Raw genomic sequence first — 25662 nt, forward strand, 5'->3', positions numbered from 1 at the left:
CCTCTGCCAACTCTTCAATTCTAGGTAGATACTGTTCTTAACTGAAAAGAAATACTCAATGTTACGTACTTCTTGTAAATCAGCAAATAATTTTCCTGCAGTGCAGCTGTTGCTGATACTGTAATCTATCACAATGAAAAAGGCTTGGGTACAGCTATAGAAGGATTATTTCAGCTATTAAAACTCACTAAAATTGGTATCATATGCCCGGTGTTGATGTTGTGTTTCTAGGTTGTGCCAATGTATTTGAAGTTGCTGCATCTTTGATCTTAGTGGACTACTCCTAGGGCCAGAGCCTCTGGGCAGTTAAACTGTTGAATTTTGCTTAGATAAAATGTCTGGATGAAAAATAAAGCAGATGTGAGAGAGTTCTAGTGCCCTTCCACCTGATGATGCATGCTGAGCTCTCTGGCATACTGAATTTTTTTTGTCATGATGGATTTAATACATCAGTAGTAGCAACACAGCAGGGGAATTTATCTAAAAAGAGGAAGAAGACCCAGTTTAAATCACTATTTAAGCGATTTTAAGACATTGGAGCTAAAGCTTAAATGCAGTCTGACAATGCAAACAAAGCTGCTTTCCCATGTATTTGTTGAATAAATATTGGCCCATGTTCAGCAGTGTGTATTCCCTTGTGACTCTGCATTTCTACTTACTCCTCCACTGTTGGTGATCTGTCTAGAGAAGTATGTGAACAGGAAGAGACTAAATGGTTTTGGTGATTCTTTGTGTAGTTTGAGGGTAGAGTCAAAGCAGGTGGCTTTCAGGAGTTGGACTACAATAAATCACACTTTGAGGTCTCTTGCTGTTTACAGTAGTGTGTATAGTCTTGTGCTCAGTGCTACAGACCTCACTGTCTGACTGCCGGTGGCTTGTAGAAAAGAGTATGAAATTCCCTTAAATTGACCTAAGTGGAGCTTCAGAACTGTAATAACTGCTTTCCAAATAGTTTCTGTGGACTCAGAAGATATTTGTTCAGTTTTAAGAGAAATGTAAGTATTCATTTCTTCTACCACCCCCCTGTTTGTCACTAGAACAATAGCTGCTTGAGTTGTGGTGACACTTGGAATTAAATAATGGCTTTAAAACTGAAATTAGCACTCTGGCTTTTAGGCAGCTAGCTAACTTATGTGACTTGTTTTGTTATTTTTTTTTTAGTTGTCTTCATACCAGTGCTGTGAAGCCTATTTTGGGTTTGCACAGTAACTAAACATGGTACTAAACTTCCTTTATTAGATAGTAGTATTTCTAGGTTAACTGTTCCAGTCAGTTGTAGTTTAGTGAGTTGTACTTGCCAGGAGGGCTGCTGAAAAGCGAGGGCATATTTCTATAGAGATGACCTGACAATATCAGAGCATGCTGGAACAATATCATGCCTACAGAGCTTTTAGTGCTGTTTCTAAACAGTCTTTGTCTAATGTATTTGTTATTGAAAAATAGCCAGGAGTCTGTTCCCCTTTCTGTAGGGATTGCGTGAATAGAGAACAAATGGAAAGGCCTCTTCTGTTTGCATGCTTTAGGAAAAGCCTCCAGGGTACAGGATTTGGAAGCAAAAATGCTATCACTTCTATTAAATGTGCCCACGAGGTCTTGTTTTTAGGTTAAACTGAGCGTGAGCAGTTGTGCTAATGCCTGCTCTGTATTAAGACTGCCATGAGCACTACTGTAAGAGGCCTTTCTAGTGGAAGTAATACTTGCTTTGTCAACATCAGTTACATGAGTTTTTGCAGTCTTTCACTGCCTATGTATGGCAAAAGTCTTGCTGATACTGGAGTAATTTGGCACAAGATACTTTAGGCTAGGAATTATGAAGAATCATAACACAGGAGCTGATCTTGCTGAACTGGAGAGTAATGATTGTTATGCCTCAGTAGACAATGGTTCATAATGCATTTTAATGTACTTCTGTCTTAAAAATGGTCTATACAAAGATAACCAAAATAAAGCACTCTGAGATAAGCTTGTTGCTAATGCAGTTTCAGAGGAAGTGCAGCTAGCTCAGCCAAGCTGGGTTTGTCAGTCTGAACATCTTGCTCCTGAAATGGAACTTGTGCATTAGGTAGATAACATACTTGCCAGCAGAAGCAATGGTAATCAATGAATATTGCAGTTATCACCCTGCCTTTTAATTAGGCTTTGGTGTAGGACAACACTAATGATGTGCATTACTGTAAAATAATATAAGAATATATTTGATGTCTGTGCTAATTTATGTCCCCTTGTGTAAAATGCTCTTAAACCTTAGTGGCTGGTTGTCTAGCTGATAGCTTGTTTGCTTCTCCTTTTTTTTTTTTTTTTTGGTTATGTATGAGGTCTTGAATTTAACTTGAAATAAATTCTTCAGAAGAGCTTCATTGTCTTATTACAGCAGACCAAACCATTCTGGCCCACAAAAATCAAGTTCTGGTGGAACTTGACCTGCAGGGGAGTTTGTGGGCTGGCTTGATATGTCCTGAGTCTTACACCTGTATGAAACAATCTTTTTCTCCCCAAATCATATGATTTGAGAAAAGAAGGCTCAGATACTAAGATATGATTAGTTCCTCCTGTTACAAAGGAGGGGAAGAACAAGTCTTTCAAACATGCAGTGGTGCTTTTAGGGGCTTCTGATGGGAGCCCATACTGTAAAGGAAAGAATCCTTGCACTGAGGGGAGATTAGGGGAAGTGATGAGATCCTTCAGATGAAAACGGGCCCACTGGTAAGAGTTTCACTAGTTACTGGGCGCTGCAGTTTTAAGCTGCTAAGTGTTTTCTGTTTGCTGCCAAAGTTCAGATGGATTAATACAGCTGAATACTCACAATCAGTTTTACTGTCTGGGTGGATAATTTAGGACAACAGATTTATCCCTCTGAGCATTGCAACAACTTTTGGAAAAATCTTTTGGGGATTTGATGTTTCAGTGGCTAGGCAGAAGAATGTCCTTTAAATAAAGTTATGACCTGTTTTTAGCTTTTGATGATAGATGAACTTGTATGTGCAAGATGTCATGGTAACTATAGAGAAGCTGTAGGGTAGTACAGGAAGAGATGGAAGCAAAACAGGCACTTGGACTATAGACAGTGGCTGCTCCACGGCTGGCTGACGGATACTCTGATGGGATGGCTCTTGGTTCTTTGTCTTGTTCTGGCCAGGTATTTTGGCTTGAAGCAATAATATCTTGTAGGATTCAAGTCATGCACTTTTTACAGTGCAAGAGCAAGCCTAGCTCCTTTTGCACTCCTTTATTCTCATCTGAGCTAAGTCTGTCTCAAACTGTGGAGTATTTAAGCATCACATGCCTTTTTCTTAGCTGATGGAAGTGTACAGGCCATATACAGAGCAGTGAAATGCTTACTGGCTAAAGCCTTCCTCTGCAGGAACTGTAGTCTGAGGAGCTTTGCCCTGTGAGATGAATTCTTCGATTAGATTGGGGGCTGCACTGGTTCAGACAGAAGTTGCTGCCTCCTAGAATCAACCAGCTTTGGTTAGGACCCAGTTTCCAGTCAACCAATAGTCATTGCGTAGGCATAAAGTAATTGCTCCTTAAAAACCTTCATGATGTGTTCCTTGGAATTTGCAAATGTAAATTTATGAATGGAATTTGTAAATGTTTGTCTCTTTAGCAAGTTTCATGATTAAAATACACTATCTTCCATATGCTGTAAGGAGGTAATGATCTTTTGGCAGTGGCATGCTTACAACACTAAAGCTTGTTTGTGACACCTGGATTTGTAACCCAGTTAGTGTTCTGCATGGCAGTGTTTGGTGAGATGTTCCTATGAATGAGTTTTCTCTGTACTCAGTGTAATAACTGCCTGGTTTTTGTGTTAATGTAGTTAAATATCACTTGAAATACGTACAGCTTGCTGCTGTGTCTCCCACAGCAATGGTGACTGTCTGGAGGTAGCTTGTTTTATAGTGCTTCTGTACCAGAGAGCTACAGCAGAATGTCTGAAGCTCATGTCAGTCTTGCCATTAAAAGAAGTATCATGTGCCTGCAGGACCTTAGTGTACACACACAGTTTCAGTGAAGACAGTATTTGAGCCCTTAATGCAAGCATCTTGGCGTTTTATTTTTTCTTCCTTCGCTGTTACAGGGCACCTGATCTTCTGTGTATGTTAATGGCTTGTTGGTGAGAGAAGAGTTCAAGTCCTTAACACTTTTTTTAATTACCCAGCCCCTCTGTTGTGGTTCAGATGTCTGTACCTGACTTTCTTACTGATTGTTCCTGTGAATTGATGTGTGTAAAAGCACTAACATCAAGCAATACTAATTTTTCAGCTCTCCGATTCGAGAATATTTCAAGTATGTGAACTGTGGAATGGATAGCTGTAGGTAAATGCTGCCTTGGAAAGGACAGCTTGTTGCACTTATCACCCCTGGAAATGAGGCCACGTGTGCCTCAAGGAGGTCTTGTTTTCTTTGTTGTGATTAGTCTGAAGGTGAAGTTCATCTCAGAGTTGTCAGTGTAAATTCTGAAGGACGGGGTGGAAGTGCTTTAGATAGCTCTACATTTTCAGTCAGCCATATTTGGCTGCACATTGCTGGCACGCACTGCTCAAGGAAGTAACCTCTCTGCCTCTGTTACTGGCAGCCTTTGCCTCTTCAAGGATGATGCACTAGAGTAAAACATGACTTTATGAAAAGTTTTTGGGAAACAGGGAAAATGGCAGCTATGGGAGTTGCCATGCAAAATTTCCATGTTAATAAATGGAGGAGCTATACTGGAAAACTACTGCTGAGTTTCTCAGTGCACTGTTTGCTACTTTTCATTTGAGTTATCAAAATAACTAATCCTTGGTACTTCAGTAACATGGTAATGATTTAAGGTATGTGAATAACACCAACTTTTTTCAAATTATGCAGTGATTGCTTTCAGAAAAATCTCTGCACTGCTCTCAAAACGGTGCGGCCAGACTTTCAGCTGTACTGATGTGTATCCAAACTCATTTAACAGGGTTTGGTAGTGTTCCTCCTGACTTGCACAGTAGTGTAACATGAAACATGACTTACATGAATTATGTCTGCTCTATATCTGCAACTTCTCTTGTAATGTTTGCACAGCTGTTCAAACATCCAACTTGTGTAGTTAAGCAAGGTTTGTATAGTTAACAGCTGTTGCTTTAGGAAAAAACAGTTCGTTGTTTGGTTTCCTACATATGCTCTCCCCTCTTCCCCCTGCCACAACCTGGTCTGTGAGCTGCAGACCTGGTGTTCCTAGAGTTGGATACCAGGCACTTCTTTGAAGATAAGATGGCTCTGGGGCTAGGCATTGCAGATGTTTATCTTTGGTGACTAAAGTTGTGCTATGAGCTGCCTGAATTTTCTACCTGTTCACCTGTAGATTTTAACTTCTTTAAGCTTTGATTATCCTGAAGTCATCTGCAACGCATCTATCTGGGAGGGAGCACAAAGCTTTTTTTATTTGTAAGTATAGTATTTGTCCTTTAGAGAGCTGTTCTTCAAAGCCAAATTAATCAAATATTTTTGGCTATAAGTGCTTAGAGTATTAGTTAGCTTTTCATAAGTTCTTTTTGAATAACACGCACCTCTTATACATAAACATGATGACTGTTCTGGGTCTGTGTGGTAACAGCTGAGTGTGCCCCTTTGTAATTAGAACTGTACCTGTTTTCTGTAGGCATCTGTTATGTTACTTAAGCAATGGATGGAGTGACTTAATATGTATAAAGCTCATTCAAAAGAGCCTTACTCTAATGATAGTGTTAATGCCAACACAGTAAGAATATTGTTTGTGCCAGTTAGCTGTAAAGTCAGTAAATGGTAGAGTGTTGTTTAATATATGTTTCAGATTGCTATGACTGCATTAGAGCAAAAATTTGTCTGATGACTATCAATGTGCTATCCAAGGGAATACTATTTTGATATAAAAATCTGCCAACTCTTGATTTCTAATTCGTATTGCTTGGGGAATTTGCTTGTTGGGTAGGTCTAAACTATTAACTTGATTAACCCATATTTGTAAAGTCACAAGGTACTTCTGAGACAGGTATGTGTAATTATGTTCTATATTATATCTATATTACATGTGGGACCAAGTGAATGTGGCTTAAAACAAAAATACAGTTGGAAGAAACCAATAGCACTTAAAGGAAACAATTTATCTTCATTTATACAATAAGTATACTACATTACATGGTGTAAACCCAGATGCATGTTTTCACTTGGCTTAGTTGGTGTAATTTATGTTGAAGTATGACCACCTGCAACTTCTGTAAAATATCATGCTGGGTATTTTAATACGTGATTCTGCTGAGCAGTAGTAGCAATGGGAAATCTATAGTTTGTACCGCTAGAAATGCGGTCATGTTGCCTCTTCTAGAGAGCTAGTTAAAGTAATAACTGATTTGCATCAAAAGTAGTAGGGGCTTTTAATTGCTTGAATAGGAAACTAGGTAAAATTGAAATATAACTACCACAGTCTAAGATGGGATCTTAATTGTTTTTTAATTGATCATTTTGTTTAACTTGCCCCACTGATTCTATTCTAGTGTCCAAAATGGAGCTTCATATAACACTGTCACGTTGTATCCCTTGTTACTGTTTTGATTCTGGAAGGTGTGGCAGTATATCATAAATGGAGAATCAGAATGGTTTGGGTTGGAAGGGACCTTAAAGATCATCTGCGGGCAGGGACACCCTCCACTAGACCACATTGCCCAAAGCCGCATCCAGCCTGGCCTTGAACACCTCCAGGGATGGGGCATCCACAGCCTCTCTGGGCAACCTGTTCCAGTGCCTCAGCACCCTCACAGGGAAGAATTTCTTCTTAACATCTAATCTAAATCGACCCTCCTTCAGCTTAAACCCACTACCCCTTGTCCTGTCACTACACTCCCTGATAAACAGTCCCTCTCCAGCTTTCCTGTAGGCCCCTTCAGGTACTGGAAGGCTGCTCTAAGATCTCCCCAGAGCCTTCTCTTCTCCAGGCTGAACAATCCCAACTCTCTCAGCCTGTCCTCATAGGAGAGGTGCTCCAGCCCTCTGATCAGCTTTGTGGCCTCCTCTGGACTCTCTCCAACAGCTCCATGTCTCTCTTGTACTGGGGCCCCCAGAGCTGGATGCAGTACTCCAGGTGGGGTCTCACAAGAGCAGAGGGGGAGAATCACCTCCCTCAACCTGTTGGTCACGCTTCTGTTGATGCAGCCCAGCACACGGTTGGCTTTCTGGGCTGCAAGCGCACATTGCTGGCTCATGTTGAGCTTTTCATCAACCAACACCCCCAAGCCCTTCTCCTCAGGGCTGCTCAGCCTATAGTGCTTGGGATTGCTTTGACCCACGTGCAGGACCTTGCACTTGGCCTTGTTGAACTTCATGTGGTTTGCACGAGATCCCCCTCTCATGCTTGTCTAGATCCCTCTAGATGGCATCCCTTCTTTCCAGTGTTGACCACACAGCTTGGTGTTGTCGGCAAACTTGCTGAGGGTGCACTCAATCTCACTGTCCACGTTGCCATGATTATACTAGTGCTTCATGATTTGTGAATAATGATGCCATGGATTTCAATTGATCTGGAATTCTTATTGGTAGGAGAGAACAAGAAAAGCATTTCACATAGAGGACCAGCCTTCATGGAAGAGTTCTAGGAGACTTCAATAAAACAGTATCTTGCCTGTGTTTGAGGAACTGTGTTAGTGCTTCAGCAAACAATTTTTCTTCTTTATTGAAAGGAGTATCTTAGGGCTCTCAGTTCCTTAGAAATATAAGCCTTCTTAAAACAAACGACTAAAGTCCCCCAAAAAAACAACAAGAAAAAATGATACCCCAAAACACAAACAAAAACTCCTGTCACAGGTTGTTTGGCTCTTGCAGAGCTTAAAATTTGGTGTCTGGGGGAAGACACCTGAACTACACCTGCAGGCACTTGGTTTTTGAAGCTCCAACTCATGCTGATGCCCAGTAGTTAACAGTGAGGGAAGGTGCTGTGCTAATTTGGTGGGGGAAAGCAAGGTGTAGTTGCTCTCCTTACTCTAAAAATACTTTTTTTCCTTGTATAATGGAACACTGTGTACTACTAGATAGACTCAGTCTCTCATAGCTCAGACTGCAAGGAGGCTCATCATGCTGCAGAACTTTTCTCAAGAAGGCATGTAGATGACTGGGTTGTAACTAACATGTTCAGAAAGCAAGGACTTGCACAGAAGAGTCTTAATCTCTTATCTTTTTGCTATCTGGACAACATGGGTGTGGCATATAGAACTCATTTGAAAATTGGACAGTTACATCTTGTCATCTCTGATGCTTTTTTCCTGAAGTTGTACTTATGCCCATCAAACCCACGATGTGAGGAAGACAAATCATGCGGGTTGTTGAGACTATTCCGTGCAGTGTATTTTTGTTTTAAGGTAGAAGAACTAGTAATATAACTTCTCAGGGAAAATAGCCAGGAAAGATTAATCTGAAAAAGTGTATATTGTTCTGGAAGATTATTCATAACTGGATATACAGTGGTTCTGAACTGGGAAATGAGGCATTTTAAAAATGTAGAATTTCTAATTTCTCTTATGTTAAATTCTGCCTCCCCTCAGCACTTAAATCTGTGTTTCGATAAGGGGTAAGTGCTTGGAACTGAGGTAAAAGGTCGCGTGTTCGTGGTGCTGAAGTTTGGACAGATAATAAATTATCTGGTGGTTTATCCAGTAATAATGGTAGCAGTGATTGAAGTGGGACTGTCAGCCTTCTGGGTTTGTGTGATACCTCTGCTCTGTGCAGCTCTTCCTCGTACTGCAGGCAACTTCTTCCATATTCTATATTTGTCTGTACTACGCGATCTTTCTAATGCTGGCTTTTAGAAGCCTACTTGAAACTTTTTTTGGTCATAATCCCTACATGATTTTCTAATGAAATACTAAAATAAAAATCTTCTAACTTGCAGCACAGCTAAGTACAGTGTGGTGACATTTCTACCTCGATTCCTGTATGAGCAGATAAGAAAAGCTGCAAATGCATTCTTCCTCTTCATTGCCTTACTGCAGGTATTGTTTTATTAGTTTGCCTTGATGATAAAATGAGATTGTAATGCAGTAAAAGCTGTTTTGGTTGTTATGCTTAACTGCAAAGAAATTCTTAGACACATTCTAATAGTAATATTAATGAGGTATGTATTTTATAATTGAGATTAGAAGGCAATTTAGAGACTTTTTCCAATGTAATTTGTAAAATCAAGCTGCTTGTATTTACTTACTAAGAATAAAAGCGTTAGTGTCATAGAATATGGAGCTATTTATTGGCCATACTGAGAAAAGCATGAGCGAGTTCTTGTGGAACTGCTCACTGTTTACATAGTCCACATTATCACTGCTTCTAGTTGAATTACATCACTTGAATGTTTTTTTTGTGAAGAGAGGAGAAACAGAATAAAAGGCATGTACAAAAACTTCTTCAAACTTTTTATGGTAGTAGTTTCTTCAAATCTGCTGAGAGCTTAGGCTAGTTTGCCCGCTGAAACTGGATGTCAGGCACAAATCAGAAAACTCCGTGTTCTCTCTTTTGAGAGCTTTGCATAAAGCTCTAAATCTCCTAAAAATGAATTTTAAAAACAAATATAAAATGTGTATCTCTTCTCCCTCTGTTCACAGCAAATTCCAGATGTCTCTCCAACAGGAAGATATACCACCTTGGTGCCATTGCTATTTATTTTAACAGTTGCTGGCATCAAAGAAATCATAGAAGACTATGTGAGTATGATTATGGGTAAGGCTGTGCTAAAGACAGTGTTTCAGAAAAGCCACAAAATGCCCCAAAGCTGTGCGTCTCAAAAGTCTATTGAGTCATTGCTGAAGAGCAGCAAAATATCCTTTAGACTTTCAAAGCTCTGAAATGGACTAGGATTTCTGTAGCACACTGAGATAAATTAACTATTTTCATTATAGATGGTCAACAAGGAAACAGTAGCAGTCAGGACACTTGTTTCTACCTCTCTGAACTTGTTTATTCATTCTTTTACTAAGAAGGCCTGGCTAGAAAGACACTGTAGAATCCTGTCATATGTGGCTTTTTTTAAGTTGGTCTTGAAAATGGGGGAAGGGGGTGGAAAGCAACTTTAGCATAGTGCAAACTGTTTTGGGGAAAATCTGCACTAACTTACTTGGATACTATTTATAATAGAGGTCTTTCTGCTTTGCAAAATTCTGATGAATAAATTAACTTAGAAATGAGTCTATACAAACAGCACATAGAATGTATAGCACAGCTGTCATCTAAATATACTGTTCCTCGTTGTTCCTCTTGTTTCTTTTCCAAAAACCAGTTTGGAGACAGGTTTTGTTGCTGTTGATCCAGGCTTGAGCCTGACTTCCAATATGGGGACTCTTACTTTAAAGTTAAATTATATTCTTTTACAAGCCATTTGGATTTAGATGATCTGTGTGGCTTTTTTTAAGAAAAAATATAATAGAGGCAAAAATGACCCAATATATCATCGTGCAGTTTGTCATGTTTCTAGCTCTAATGGTTTTGGAATCTGTAATGAAGTGTAATAAAATGTTGTTTCCTTGCAGAAAAGGCATAAGGCAGACAGTGCAGTGAATAAAAAGAAAACAATAGGTAAGACTAAACAGTCTTTAAGTTGAAATATTTAAAGTGCAAATAGTGAATGTGAAAACAGTTACTTTTGAACAATTCTATTGCTTAAACAGTCATGACAGTGGGGAACGTGTCTTTTTGGACTAGGTAGTTACTGGTATGTTAGGATTTTACTGTACCAAATGTTTTAGACTGATGCTGATAGTGTGACACTTGAAGGTGAGGCATGGGGGGAATTATTAAAATTAATAGGTTTGTATAATTTCAAGGTTGTCCAAAGTGATACAGTTTTCAGCTTTTCCTAGAAAACCAAGCAATTTTCTCCCCTGTCAAACTATTGTGATTATTTAAAAAAAAAAACAAAAACACACCCCCGGCAAACACAAAAAACCCCCAAACAAGAAAAACCCCATAAAACAAACATTCCTCCCTCCAAAAAAACCCCAACCAACAAAAACCCCCAACAATCCCTTGAAATGCTAAAAGTTGATGTCAAAGGAATTTTATTTTTGTAAATGTTGCTGCCCTTAAAATATAGGAAGAGCTTTGGATATTTTGTGGACTTGCTTTCCTGAAGTGTCACTGAAAGAATTTAACGTTGATATCCTCTGAATGCCTACATGTATCCCTAATGTATTGACACTACTTGGCACTGAATACCTGAAGACATCGCTTTCCTTTTCATCTTTCTTAACTGAAAAATTGTGCAGCAAATAGGAAGAGTTTATTGATAGCTACCCTATGGTCGGTCTGTGCTGCAGTCTTGGGATCTCTGTGTTCCCATGTTGGGCAGCTCCTTCGCTGTTCCTCTGTGGGGATCTGCAGATGAAACAAAACACAGGGATCTGACCTTTGAGTAGAGCCCCTTCCTCAAACACATTTAGCTTCAGTGTCAAGAAGCAAGAAAAATACGTAGAGGAACATGGGGAACTGAACAACCTGCTAGCTCCACACTTCAGTTAACAGGCAAAATGTTTGCAGGACTATTTGCAGTGAGTTATTTTTCCTTTGTGCTTGAGAAGCTAAGTTGATTCTTGAGATTGTATATTAACAAACATCAAAAAGCATTGCTTTACCAGTTCTTCAAGGTAATTTCTCTACAAGAGTCTGGGAAGATCTTTCAAGTGGGAGAACACTGTATTAGTCATGAGAAATCAGCTATGTAGCACAGCAGGCCTTGTTAAAGGTAATATGAAAGACTGCTCTTTCGAAGGTCACATAAGCAGTTCTAATTAATTTGTGGTTAGAGAACATGTGCTAACAAACACTTCAAGGGAAGTTTATCACAGTAATTGTGGAGAGACAAACTTAAAGAACAGAAGGTATTCTTATGCAGCTAAGTGGAACTTAGCACTTGAAAAATTATTTTAGTTCAGGCTTTATATTTTACATTTGAGTGAGTACTCTAAATACAATTATCAAAATGATACTTAAAGCTCTATCCTTGTATTTCTTAAAAGGAAGGCTAAAGATGCTCATTCTTGAGACTTGTATTATGAGGATGAAAAGCTAATTTATGTTCAGGGTGGAATTAGATTAATTCAATTTAGGTTCTGTATATGCCTTTAGGTTCCTCTTACAGCTGAGTGAGGTCTAGTCAGTGCAAGCAGTACAGAGGGCAATTCCACTCACTCAAAAGTAAACATACTGGCTGCTTAGTTAGGTTCTGAACTACACTGACTGCAGTGACTAGATGCTTGCTTCAGTAATATGCATGTAGGCTTTGCATTTATCTTCATGTTTAGTTTTATTGAGTGGTAGAGCAGCTTCAAAGCACACTTCCTATATTAAGTTTACCATTAAAACCATTGTTTTGCTTTGCGGAGTTGTTTTGGTATGTAGGAATTAAATTCCCTTTGGAGGAAATGAAATTGAAATTTCTGCTCCAGGTGAGCACTGCACATCTCCGTTAGGAGCTGGAGCATGTTAGGCTCTGAGCCAGTGTCTCATGTCTTGGACAGCTTCACATGGTGTATATGGAGATGACATTGAATGTAGGGACCAGACTAAATGTAATCCCAGGCAAAGCCCTTAAGCAGCATATTGCATAGATGTAGGGAGCTCAGGAATAACTTCTCTGATGTATTCATCCTCTCATTGCCAAATTAGAGAATAAGCCGTGAGCATTTAATACTGAATGGGATGCCCTCAAATAGTAGATAGGCACAGGGCTAGCAAACCATCTCAAACTGATGGGAAATGCTTGCCCTTCAGAAGCAGCACTTCAAATGGCCCTACACACATAAGTGTGAGTGACAGCATTACGTCCTAGATCTAGAACATGAATACCCTGTTTTTTAGTCTTAAAAAGACTTAGAGAAGGTTTATATTGAAACTCTGTTTTTGAGTAGGAGCAGTCTTTTTAGGTACTTGTTCATTGTCAAAAGGTATTTGGTTAAAGTAACAAAGAACAATTCATCAATTTTATCCGCCTATAAATATTCTCTAGAAGATAGTCCTTTCTGTCTTTTGGAGTACTCCTATAAAACTGGATTAACCAGAGTAAAAGATGCAAAATTGCAGCCCCAAAATTTCTCAATCGTTTTATGTCTAATGGAAGCTTTCTGTTTAGATTGCGGTGTTATGAGTTTAAAAAAAATAGTTGCCTCAGTAATTTGCTTGACTAATTAATTTTAATAGCTAAATTGATTGCAGTAAGCATGAAAGCTAAATTGTTTTCTTAAATAAATTGTCTGAGACCAAGTTCATGGTACTCAAAGCTACAAAATATCTTCATTGCATGTCAACTGTTTGCTGAAACATCTCCAAAATTTTCTGGTGGAACAGGGAGCTGTTTAAAGCAAGGCCCAGGAGAGGCTAAGTGTTGCAATTGCTCTCTGAGGGTTTGGGGTTTGAGTCAAGGCTGCAGGTACAGCGATTTTTCACTTGAGATTCTGGGCTCAGTCCTTCTCCTGAATTCTGAACTAAACAGAGCTCAATTCAAGTACAGCTTAGAAGAAGGAAGGAAGGGGTGCAACAAAACTGTTCTTCCCCTGAACTGCGTATACTTGTTTTGGTGGATGCTTGGCAGTTTGGATGCATTACTAGCAGTGCTGCTGTTGCTGCCCGCCCTTTTTTTGTTGAAGAGTTTACTTCACTGTGTGGCCTAGGGACAGGAATCAAGAGGTGGGTTTCTTGTGCTTGATCTGGTCTGACAAATCTTGTGTTTCTGTTTGGGGAGTGCCCTAACCTGAGTAGGGTGGCTGAGGCTCTATTCAGCAGAGTTGTATTTTCTGGGAATTTGATATTGTTTTCAAATGAGCTATACATGTGAATTACATAGAACTGAGGAGAAAACTTATTTGAAGTAGAGGACTGGCCTCTTCAACTTTCATCTATTATGCACTACACTTTTGAACATCTTTAAAAACTGACTGCAACTGCTTTCAGTGAAGGCTTTAGGTTTGTTTAGGTGTACTTGGTGTGCTCAGACCTGGACTGGATTTGGTTGCTCAGCAATGATTTGACATAAATTTTTGACCTTGCTGGTTAGGCTAGGGTAGTATTAAGAATGTATAGAAGCATCTAGAGGAACTACTTGGGTGGAAAAGCATGTTCCAGAGTAGATGACAAACGAGTGTGTTAAGACAGCAGTATAGGACTTGGGTGCTACAGAAGTCAAGGCCTGTTTCAGTACCTTGTTTCCTTTTTTGTTTCAATGTGAGCTTCAGCATTTAGGATTCTTCTTCTGCCAAAGCTGATCTTTGCTTTTCAGTTGGACTTTGAGCCTGCTTGACAATTAAGCCTCAGCCCTATTAGGGCAGTTTATATCGTAGCGAGGTTGAATATGTCAGAGCCAAAACACAGTGAATAAAATGCAAGGAAGAAGGTGAGAAGTAAAAATTCTGTGGTTGTCATACATAGAGTAAAGATGCTTCCTGGTATTGATTGGCAGTGGGTAATAATGCCCTTTGTTTTAAGGAAGGTCACTTCCCAAACAAGTACCAACACTGCCCATCTGCATGTTGGTATGAAATAATGCCAAGAAGAAATCAGGCCACCAACTGTTGTCTAGCAGGTGATTAAAATGATACAATATAAATACTAAGGACAGATCTTTCCTCTTTCTTGGATGCACGTGCCTACAGCTGTGCACAAAAATGTGGTTCCAGCTTCTGCAAAGTACTTTTCTGATGTGTGTTAGTTCCCATTTTGGTCAATGTTCATTACTGCTGATTATAGTTGTTTTGAAATTTGTCCAAATCTTGGGTATTTAATCTAACTCTAAACTTTCTTTCCAGTTCTAAGAAATGGGATGTGGCAGAACATTATATGGAAAGAGGTAAATAAAATTGGGGATGGGAGGGAATGGAAGATGTTCAAGAATTACTTTTGCTGGAATAAATTTGGAGGCCTAGAGTTAATGCACACTATGTGAGCATTCCCTGTGACTTGGTTGGGAGGGATCCTTTCTGTTGCAATAGTGAAAATTGCATCTGAGTACCCATCTTTAAATCCTAGTACTATGTTTCTGTCAAATGCTAATGAATTGTTGTAAGTGTTCTTGCTTGGACAGTTAATATCCTCCAGGGTATAAACAGTGTGGGTTTTTCAGTCTGCATCTAGAAGAGTAACTTTCACTGCAATGCTGTACCTCTCCTGAAAGTCGAACAGAGACTTATTTTGCTACTAAAAAGTTCTTAGGTTTTGAGGCTAATTAGTAAGCTGTTTGCTCAAGTAAGGAACACAAGCTCTGCTGCTACCTCAGGCACTTAGGACCCATGTTCTGTGAAGCACTGTGACAAGACCTGGTGAGCTTTATTTCTAGAACTTCCTGAAATCCCTCAGGATGTAGTGCTCTAATCATGACTCTTAATGCCTTTTTAAGGACAAAATTAGCCCTGTTAACTAATAAATGAGGAAAAAGTACATCCTTTTAAAACCTCTGGGAAACGAGACCTGCCTCGAGATCTAAAAGCAATCCTGCTGAAGTGTTAGGCTATAGTAGAAACTAAAGATTGCCAGGGATTCTGATGGTTAATGCTGATGCCTGTTTATGCTGTTCCATGTCCTATTTGTAGTGGGGACACTGAATTGAAAGATATTTAAAGCTGAGCCTGTAATCTGTTTTTCTTATACCCTTAAGCACTTCTTGAATTGGCCTGTGTCTGCATCTGCATATTGTCCAGGCTTGCAGTTCTTGTTGGGGGATAACAGTTCTGTACTGGCCACCTTGTTTACTTTAAGGCAGGCTTCTGATTTTTTTTTTTGGTGTTGAAATTGGTAGGGAATTTGTTTTCAGTGTGAGTAGAGTAAGACTAATGAATCTACCTGTTCAAACATGCAGTCTGTTTCAATTTTTATTGATTAATGTGTTAAATATTTTAAGCCCATTTCAGACTATTTAGGTTTAGCCCCAGCTGGGGCACCACACAGCTGCTTGCTCACTCTTCCTCACCCAAGGGGATGGAGAGGAGAATGAGAGAAAAAAAAACCCACCTCATGAGTTGAGATAAAGACAGTTCGCTAGTAATGCAATTGCTCATCACATGCAGAAGTCAAAAAACAAAACCTGATGCCCAGTCTGTTTCTGAGCAGTGATCCCAGCTTGCTTCCCTAGTCACATACGGAGCATGGCATTCTATGGTAGGGAATATTCCTTTGGCCAATCCTGGCTGTGCTCTCCCAGCTTCTGCACCTGGCAGAGTGTGAGAAGCTGAAGAGTCCTTGACTTAGTGTAGACACTACAACTACCTAGCAAGAACAAAAAACATCAGTGTGTTACCAACATTATTGTTGTCCTAGATCCAAAACAAGCACTGTACCAGCTGCTAGGAAGAAAATTAACTCTATCAGCCGAAACCAGGACAGACTCTCAAGATTGCATTGGTGCTAAGCAATCTGATACTCATCAGGCAAGCCTGGCTTACTGTTTTGAGTGCTCCTTGGTCCTTAGAATGAAAGTCCCATGCATGTGTGACTGCCATTAAAGGTGCTGGAAACTAGGAAAACATCTTTCTGTAAGTTAAATAAAACTAAAGGAAGAAAAAATAGCTCAAATCTGGTTAACGGCAGGATTATAGAAAAATAATTTTTATTAAATATAAGCCACAGAAGTTCACACTTTCCAATTGAGTATATCTATTTTTTCTATAGAAAATTGTTTACTTTGTTCAGAAAAGGGAAGGCTTTGACACTTGCAAACTTGCAGTGAAAAGTACTCTGACTTTCAGAAGCACTGTCTCTAGCTGTTCTGTGCATGATGCTGTTCTTTTGGCTGGGTGAAAGAAAATAACAAACTAACATTCCAGACAAGCAAATTGTTTGTTTTTCTCTTCCATGCTACTGTACTGCTGCCCCTGACTCAACAGGTAGCAGTAGGAGATATTGTGAAGGTCACCAATGGGCAACATCTTCCAGCAGACATGATCATTATATCTTCCAGGTATCCTGAATGGGTGTGGAAGTGATGTGTCTGATGAACTGAGGTGCAGAGGGCTCTAAACTCTGTATTTGCTATTAATAAAAACAGGCATCAGATGGCACTAATTCTTCTCCACATCTAAATTTTGACAATGTCAAAACAGTGCTTTACTAGGCAATGATTCATGTGTCATTGTAGGTAGGTTCTTAAGAAATAAGGCTTCTTTAAGACTTCATGAATTACAGGTACATGATACTATGAAGTGTATCACTGAGTTTGGAAGACTAAAGGTCTGTTACACAAGCTTCATGCGATCAGTTGCTCTATGGCCTTCTGAAGATCCCTCCATTTAATGAAGACAACTTAAGCTTCCTTCCAATTAATTTCACTGAGTTTCCAGCATATTTTCCTGCCCCTCAGGAAAGATTTCTTTTTGAAAAGAAATTTCTCTTCTCATGGTAGCAACAGTAAATTGTTGAGTCCTGCTCATTTTTTTTGTGGAATATGGGACAATGTCTTTATACCAATGTACTGGCAAACAAAGCTTGCTTGCTAGTTCCTAAGAGTATTTGAGTGGTACTTGGCTGCTGATCTAGATCCTATGTTGTGTTGAACAACTTGAGGCCAAACCAAGACCGCTGTTCATTTAGATGAGATTCAAACAAGAAACAATAGTGCAGTCCCTATTCCTGAACATGTTTTTTTTTCTAATAGTCAAATCTTATGACATCCTGGTGTTCTCCATAACTTCCTTCTGTCTGCACGCTTTTTGACAGAGGCTGCAGGTTGCTCTGATTTCCAGGTTACAGTTCTCTAAAGGTCCTTAGCACACCTGTTTTCTAAGCTACTGTACTTTCTGCTCAATCCTTCTTGTCTGTGCCATTCCTGGGAGGTTTCACTTTTTTTTGAAAGCTGTATGGCGAAGCTCAGTCTCTTTGAACTGTCACATGATCGAGGATAGAGGTATCTTCATTCTATGGTATACAATATTGTGGGGTTTTTTAAAGAATCCTCAAATTTTAAATAAGGAGTTATCAATCTTAATATGCAGTTAGGCTACACCTTGACATCAATAACTTGCTGTTTCAGCATTGAGGAATATTTGTTCTACTTGAACTTCTCCTCTAATGTATTATACTAAAAAACCTTCTGATGTATTTCGTAACTTGCATGGGTCAGGTTTTTGTTCTTCACTGTTCTGCTAACCTGCTGTCATTTGATAATCACATAACTGGAGAATTTAACCCAAAGTATGTTGATTTGGGAGAAGCTTTGCTTGAAGTAAATAGCAATTTCTATGGCAGTTCTGCTTTACAATTGGTATTATTCCTGTGATTCTTTTAAATGTCAATACTAAGTGTCCTCAGTTCACCAGATGGCTTTGCATGCTCTTGAAGGAGTGGGGTCTTTGGCTTATATGTGTTAACTTTCTGTGTCTGAACTGACTGTCAGAGGTGAAATAAACAGCTGTTTTTATCTTGATTCTTTTTTCCCCCCATAGAAGAAAGGTGACATCAAGTGAATTTTACACAGGGAATAAATTTACATGAAGGAAAAAAAAGATTTGAATCCAAGCACAACCTTGTATGGAAATACTTTCACATTTCTGTGGAAATGAGAGAATTGTTTTGCAAGAGGTCACCCTCCTAAGTTAACCACTTCAGTTGCAGTAGATAAAGTGTTTGTGAGAAGTAAAATTGTAATCAAGCTGGACTTAATCTGTGGCTTTCTTGGGTTCAGATTCATGTTGCCTATATGGGAGGAGAAAGAACAGACTCTGAACCTTTTTTTTTAAGAAAAATTCCCTGGAGAGAAAAATCTTGCTTTTTACTGTGTTAGAAATGTACCTGTCTGTTTCATAACAATTTTTGTCCTAAGGAGCCTTTGTTATTGACTCTTCTTCTGATGAAATACACTTGCTATTAAAGCAGTTGGTTACTTTGGAAAAGAAACAGCAACATCTCAAAAGTATGAAAAGTGATATGCTAAAAAATCACATTTGGATCCAGATGAGAAACTGATATTCCTTAGCAGTCTGAAAAGACAGTTGGGAAAAACAGTTTTGGTGGTGCCATCCAGATGTTTTAGGTCTTAAGGGGCATGTCAGGAAAAGATCCATGATAGAAGTACCCTTCCTTCTCACAGGTGCTACCTATGCAGGGCTGCTCCATGTTAGATGTAGGTAAGAGCTTGACTAATGAAAAATTCAATTAATTGACAGTTCTTTAAGGAAGGGGTTTTTTTTGTCCCTGTTGGTAAGGGCAGAAGCATCCCTGGAAGATGCAGGTCATAGCCCTCAGTTTCAATCTTATTGTACCTCTTTCTGATTCTCAAAAAAACCCCTGATTAGCAGTGACTTCAGATGTACCTCCACAAGTCCCTCAACTTTAAGGTGGCCCTGTGGCCATGACCTTTTGTGTGTCCATTTCACAGATGGAACTCAATAGAGGAGAGCCCTACCCTTTTCATCCGAGCACATCCCCTTTTTACACTGCTCAATACTTAATATTTTATCTATAGCTCCTGCATTCTGAAGCAATTTTATGGATTGCAATGTAAAGTAGTCTACTCTGGGCATCTAAGTTTATCATGACTTACTAAATTCTTATTAAACTTCTGGTTTAGACTTTTCTTTCTCTATAATTTGTTGTTTGATAGTATTCATATCCAAAGACATCTCTGTAAAATCTTTCAGCTGGCTTTTTCCTGATTATATACCACCAATATGGATTTCTGTCTTCTGCAGTGTATTGAAGTGTATTGTGGACCATTTTAGTGCAAAAGTAGTATACAAAAAGTACCGAGTTTTAATATTGAATATCATATGCTCCTTACAGTGAACCACAAGCCATGTGCTATATTGAAACAGCTAATCTCGATGGGGAGACGAATCTTAAAATACGACAGGTAAAACAAACTGAATTTCACCTGTTTTTTTTTTTTTTTTCATTTAGGTATGTAATATTAGCTACAAAGCAGAGTCTGGTTTGCATGACAACAGTACAAGTACTCTTTCTTTAAAAAAAAAGCAGCATTATTTCCTTCCAGGTGGCTGTAGTCTTCTCAACAGATACAAGCCCAAGCAATAATGCTTCCTGTGCAAGTGTAAGGAGCTAATCTGGAGGAAGTATTATAAGCCCACAAAAGCAAATCAAGTAGGTCTTGGCTGTGTTTTGCTGAAGGTCCAGTTAGTGGAACTGAAGTGCTGTATTTAAAAAAAAAAAAAAAAGGGTAGCTGTGCTTGTGGTGAGAGCTGGAGTTTCTGCTGTCACAACTGCTAGTCTGTTGCTTCTGCCTCTGTGCAGTGCTCAAAAGGACCTTTTATATGTTTAAGTTAACTTGTTCTTTCTTTGTGGTAAGTAGTAGAATGTATTTGGATATTTCTAGTTTTGTTGAAGAAATACTGTTGATTATGGTGTTTAGAAATAGTTCAGAATCTTTGCCCTCTTTCATTACAAAAAATGAATTTGGATTAAGATTTTGAGATGCAGGTGATTTTGTTTTTTAAAAAACTTTACATTTGCTGCTTGTTTACTACCTTTGCAAAAATGTGATTTACTGTTCCGGGTCAGCCCAATAGACCACATTTTGAGTTCCTGTCAGATTTTATTTGCTTCACAACACATGCCTAAAAATACAAAAATACGGTTGTGGGGTTTTCCAAAGCCTTATTCTGGCTTGCAGTGCTGCAATCAAAATCCGGCAAAAGAAACACTAAATGGATCACTCCTAACTAAATGGAGGTGTTCACAGAGAGATGAAAAGCAGTGAATGTTGTATGTGCACTCTCAGATGGAGTAGCAATACATTAAGTTACAGTTGCATGATGGGTTGATAATTAACCTAGAGTAGGATAAAAGCATAATGGCTGCAGTGACCCAAGAGAGACTACACTTAGGAGTGACTATATTTAGCAGCAGTAATACATCAGTGAAGCTATACTTTGAGAGAAAAGCCCGGCCTGTTTATATTGCTTGTCTCCTACTTCCTCCTGCATATGTGCAACTTCGTGCTTTGTGGATGGGACTTTCCTCTTGGTTACAAAGACATTGTGTAGGTAATACAACTCTCCTGTGTAGAGATTTAAACCAATTTTAAATACAACTCTCCTGCGTAGAGATTTAAACCAATTTTATATAAGCAGGATTATATGGGTCCATAATGAATCTTCCTTGCAGGAAATTTATTGAATACCCATTAAAAAAACCCAACAACAAAGCAAAAACAAACCAAAAAACCCCGCCAACAAACCTGACAGAAAACTTCCACATGTTTAATTACATTTGATATCTTGGATGTTTGAAGAAAGCACTGTTTTCCTAGGTTGCCTTCTAATAACAATCTTTGACAATCTCATTTGGCTTGGTCTCTGCAGGGATTGTCTCAAACTGCTAGTCTCCAGTCAAGAGAAGAATTGATGAAAGTGTCTGGAAGGATAGAATGTGAAGGACCCAACCGTCATCTTTATGACTTTACTGGAAACTTGCGCTTAGATGGTCAAAGGTATTGACTTGACAATGAAGCCATAAATTCATTTGGTTAGGAAAAATGCTTCCTGTGTGCTTTCAGTCTGCAACACTGAGCATATGCGTGTTTTTGCTGGGGAAGGAGGAGGGTAATTAACAGCTGTCCATCAGAGCATCTGCCAGTATAAGATAACATAGTTCTGTCTTCCCATGGAGTTGCCATCTTGTTATCAGAGAGTATGTTTCTTTGAAATCATAGTGGGTTTTTTGGTCAAAATTAACATCTAAAGAGAAGGAAAAGTGAGGGGAATGGTTGGGGTTTCTAGGGCTACCTTGTTACAGGAGAAATGGGAAGTCTTTCCCTTCCAGCTGGAGCCAAAGGCTGCACCTAGTTCAGATCTAGAAAGAAAAATTATTTCAGAATCTGGAGTCTTTATCAGTGTGACTTTGATCTGTTGCAACTCTTGGAAGAAAAGAACTTAGTTTTAGTACTTGCATTCATGGAATTTGAAAGGTCAGTAGGAACATACAGGCTTCATCTTGCTATACCTGTTTTGCTGCCCAAAAAATGTATTCCTTGGGCAACTCAGCTGACAGATGCAAGGATAGGTGATCACCTCCATCCCACTTGAAAATCACATAGGTAATATAGTTTTCCCAAAATGTTTGTTTAATTGCGTATGTGAGGTTATAGTGCACTTGGAATGGAAGGTCTGTTTGCAAGTGTGATACTTCTGTCCTTCATGTGAGAAAACATACTAGCCAGGGTAAGGGGCAGAGTAGACTTAGGGCTGCCATGTAAGTTCTCAAGTTTTGGGCAACTAGAACAGCTGCCTTGTATCACCTTTGCCCTACTATGCTTTAACAGGCCTTAGACTTACACAGGTTTCAGTGATCTCTTGCGTTGTATGGACAACGTAAGCTCATTATTTTTTCCTCCTTTTGTGGCTGGTTTGGTTTTGGGTGTGTTTTTGAGGGGGGGAGTAAGGATGAAAGGAGAATTACTTTCCTAAAGTGTTATCAAGAATGGAAAGATATATGTACTTCTTGCTTTGCAGCCCAGTTCCTGTTGGTCCAGACCAGATCTTGCTAAGAGGTGCGCAACTGAGAAACACCCAGTGGGTCTTGGGTATTGTTGTGTATACAGGACATGATACAAAACTCATGCAGGTAAAGTTTTTAAGGAGATCTAGAGCGTGTTCTGATAGAAGCTGGTCATCTTTCCTGTATTCTGCTTGTCTTTTGGACTTGAGTTTATGAAATGGTTTGATTCACTGTAGCTGTTTAAAACCTGGAGCCTTTGAGGAATACAAGGATGCTGTTGTACTTGAGGTTGCCTGTGCACATGTGTAAACGCTTATTGAGGTATTTGTCTCAAAACACTTGAATATGTAAGCAAAACTAACTGTATTTTACCTTAATTTATCTGGTAGCTGGACAACATTTAAAACTGAGGTTTAACAGCTGAGGAGCTGGTAATGGCCACCTATGATTTTAGCACTTGGGAGATAATTAGGTTAAGACTACAGTCTCTGCCTTACTGGCAGGGAGTGCCTGGAGAGACCAGCACCATGTATGTGTTGCTCACCTCTGACCATCAGTGAGATGGACAGAGAGGAGATGAGTGTACTAGGTCTTCAGAACTGAATGGTTCTCTTAATTCAATCTCCTGCCAGTTTTGGAGTCATTAGGAGTATTGACTCCTATAGCTATCTTGTTGAGCTCTGCATACAATATTGAGCTAAACAGAGTTGAAGTAGCAAGTTCTATAATGGACTCTAAAGATAAAGGCTGAGTTTGCATCTACAATTTCCTCTTGTATAAGCCAGACTCTTTTTTTCTTTTTTTCTGCTGCTGTTCAGAACTCTACCAAAGCACCTCTGAAAAGATCAAATGTGGAGAAAGTGACGAACGTGCAGATCCTGGTTTTGTTCTGTATTCTTCTGGTGATGGCCCTTGTGAGTTCTGTAGGTGCCTTATTATGGAACAGAACACATGGCGGAGTTGTCTGGTATCTTGGCTCCAACAGTGAGTATGCAAGTAGTGTGCTAGGGATGTATCAGGCTGTAGGGCTGGCCAGGCTCTTAACTTTACTAAATGAATGCATAAAATAAGAAACAAAGAAAGAAACATAAGAAACAAAAAGAAACACAAGAAACAAAGCCTGTAGCTAACTTTTGATGACCCAATATTATTTTTTAAGAATGGGCTGGCATAAGTTGACTTGCCAGTGAGGCTTCTGTTGATAAAACCTTCTACAGGTTAGGTAAATATCACTGGGCTACCACCCAGGGAGCAGGGGAGAAAGAGGGGCAAGAGTTATTCTTGGGTATTTGGTGTTAAAGCTCTGTAGAAATGCCATGCATGAATTTTTCAGAGCAGGTCGTGTACTGCTGCCTTACGTATCATGTCTGACTACCTGAGTGCAGGATAGCAGGTATAAGTCTGATGGTACTGACTTCAACTTTATGCTTATGTACAGAGGAAAAGGATTTCTCTAGCTGTTTTTCAGTCAGAAATGCTGATTTGCTGCCACTGTAAAGAAAATGGTTAAATGGTAAATGTTAGGATTTTGTATTTAATGAATAATGTTTCAGTTGTTCTAGCTTCTGACTTCTGTTATTTTGCAATAACTGATCTTTTGGCATGCTTATTAAAGGGTCTTATCTGATTTCATTCATACTCCTTGAATTTATTAGTTCAGATATCAAACATGGGCCTTATGCAAACACATAAAGATTAAATAAATTGCTTTCCAGTAATTCTGACTTGAGGGGGTTATATTAGCTAGCTATAAAATCTGTTACAAACATCTTGAGATGCAGATCTGAAAACAATTCTCACAAACTGCAAATGGTCTTTCTCTGGTGATTGCAAAACAGATGGCAAAGAGTGTCTTCTGCAGTTTAAGAACTGCAATTGTGATAGTAATGAAAAAAGAATTATATAGGAAGGGCATGAAAGTGCCTCATACTTGACTCTGATAGTTGTAATGTCTCCTAGTAGCAGTATCAGCAACTCGCAAAGCTTGTTCCCCACCCTCCCTGCTGCTTTTTAATGAGGCAGTTGAAATTTGTGCCTTCCGATTGCTGACGTAATATTGGAAAAGATGCATGGAACAAACTCTTGAACTTGTGCTAATATAAACCACGTGCAACCTGTAATAAACTAGGATGACATAGTAGCCTGTACAGATGCTTTTTTGTAAATTGAATGCATGATTTCTATCACTTCTGTAACTGCCACACATGGGAAAGGCACTTTTTCAGGCTAGGCAGGTAGGTGTTAAATTTTTGTTAAATGTATAATGTCTATAAAGATTGTATTGGGAAAGGCTTTTTCCAATATCAGTTGTGCTTCAGCTCTTTTGTAATTGGATCAGACATGGGATTCACATGTGCTCATGCTTGGAGGTGCCTTGGTCCAAACTTCAAGTCTTGTTCTGATCTTCATTAGGTTTCAGCAACTTTCTCTGGCTTCTGTCCTCATAGTTTGCTCCCCTGCCTTCTTACCAATTTATTTGTAACATTGAAAACCCTGGGAGGTAACTTCTTAATTCTGCCAATGCTTGCATGTTTTAGAACAAATTTTAGTCTTTATTTTTTTTGTTTTCTAACTCACTGACACAAGAGACACTTTCTGAAAGGTAAAGTTATGTTATTGGTGATATTGGTGGCTCTTAATTGGGGCGGTTGTCACATCAGATAAGTATCTAAATTTGGGTTATAGTGTGGAATATCATACTTCTCACCATCTGTTTAGCAAAAATTGTTCAGAAATTGTTCTGTTCTTGAATAGCCTCACCAGTCTTGCCCTTCACCTGGCATAATATGCTGTATATCTAGGCATGTGTTCTGTGGGTGTCTTGTATGTATTATTGAAATCAATAGTAAGGCTCTCATGCTAGGCCTCAACACACTTGCTGATTATTTTTAGCACTATAAAATCTGATCAGGTCAAGTGCAGAAAGATGAGTGCCCCTATACTGTATCACTCAGACTTCTGCCTTCTGTCTGATGTCTTACATCTTTTGGTCCACAGAAATGCTGTCTGTCAACTTTGGATACAATCTGCTGACATTTATAATCTTGTACAACAACCTTATTCCAATCAGTCTTCTGGTGACACTGGAAGTTGTCAAGTTTACTCAGGCTCTTTTTATAAATTGGGTGAGTAACAAGAATAAATGTATTAACATCACTTTTGGAAAGTGACGTTAAAAAAACCCACCCTGAAATCTTTACTAAACTTTTCTGATTGCTTTCCTAATGCAGCTCCTGGGAAAGGCAGGGAGAAGTTCAG

At 39.1% G+C, this 25662-nt stretch overlaps 1 protein-coding gene across 8 annotated transcripts in view; it reads left to right on the forward strand.

Moving 5' to 3' along the window:
- The window catches only part of ATP8A2 (ATPase phospholipid transporting 8A2), a 347593-nt gene that overhangs the window by 47113 nt on the left and 274818 nt on the right, over positions 1 to 25662 (forward strand). For 6 of the 8 annotated variants that reach the window (XM_054809745.1, XM_054809706.1, XM_054809713.1 and 3 more), the window contains exons 3-12: positions 8882 to 8981; positions 9585 to 9683; positions 10506 to 10551; positions 14772 to 14812; positions 16842 to 16915; positions 19732 to 19801; positions 21270 to 21397; positions 22419 to 22530; positions 23223 to 23388; positions 25402 to 25529. In XM_054809745.1, the coding sequence (XP_054665720.1) occupies positions 8882 to 8981; positions 9585 to 9683; positions 10506 to 10551; positions 14772 to 14812; positions 16842 to 16915; positions 19732 to 19801; positions 21270 to 21397; positions 22419 to 22530; positions 23223 to 23388; positions 25402 to 25529 (964 nt within the window). Of the gene's footprint in view, positions 1 to 8881; positions 8982 to 9584; positions 9684 to 10505; positions 10552 to 13560; positions 13657 to 14771; positions 14813 to 16841; positions 16916 to 19731; positions 19802 to 21269; positions 21398 to 22418; positions 22531 to 23222; positions 23389 to 25401; positions 25530 to 25662 lie in introns of those variants that run through there. The other 2 variants (XM_054809766.1, XM_054809776.1) reach the window with 2 other exon arrangements.

The sequence above is a fragment of the Grus americana genome, chromosome 1, assembly GCF_028858705.1.
Source record: "Grus americana isolate bGruAme1 chromosome 1, bGruAme1.mat, whole genome shotgun sequence".
NCBI classification, from domain to species: domain Eukaryota; kingdom Metazoa; phylum Chordata; class Aves; order Gruiformes; family Gruidae; genus Grus; species Grus americana.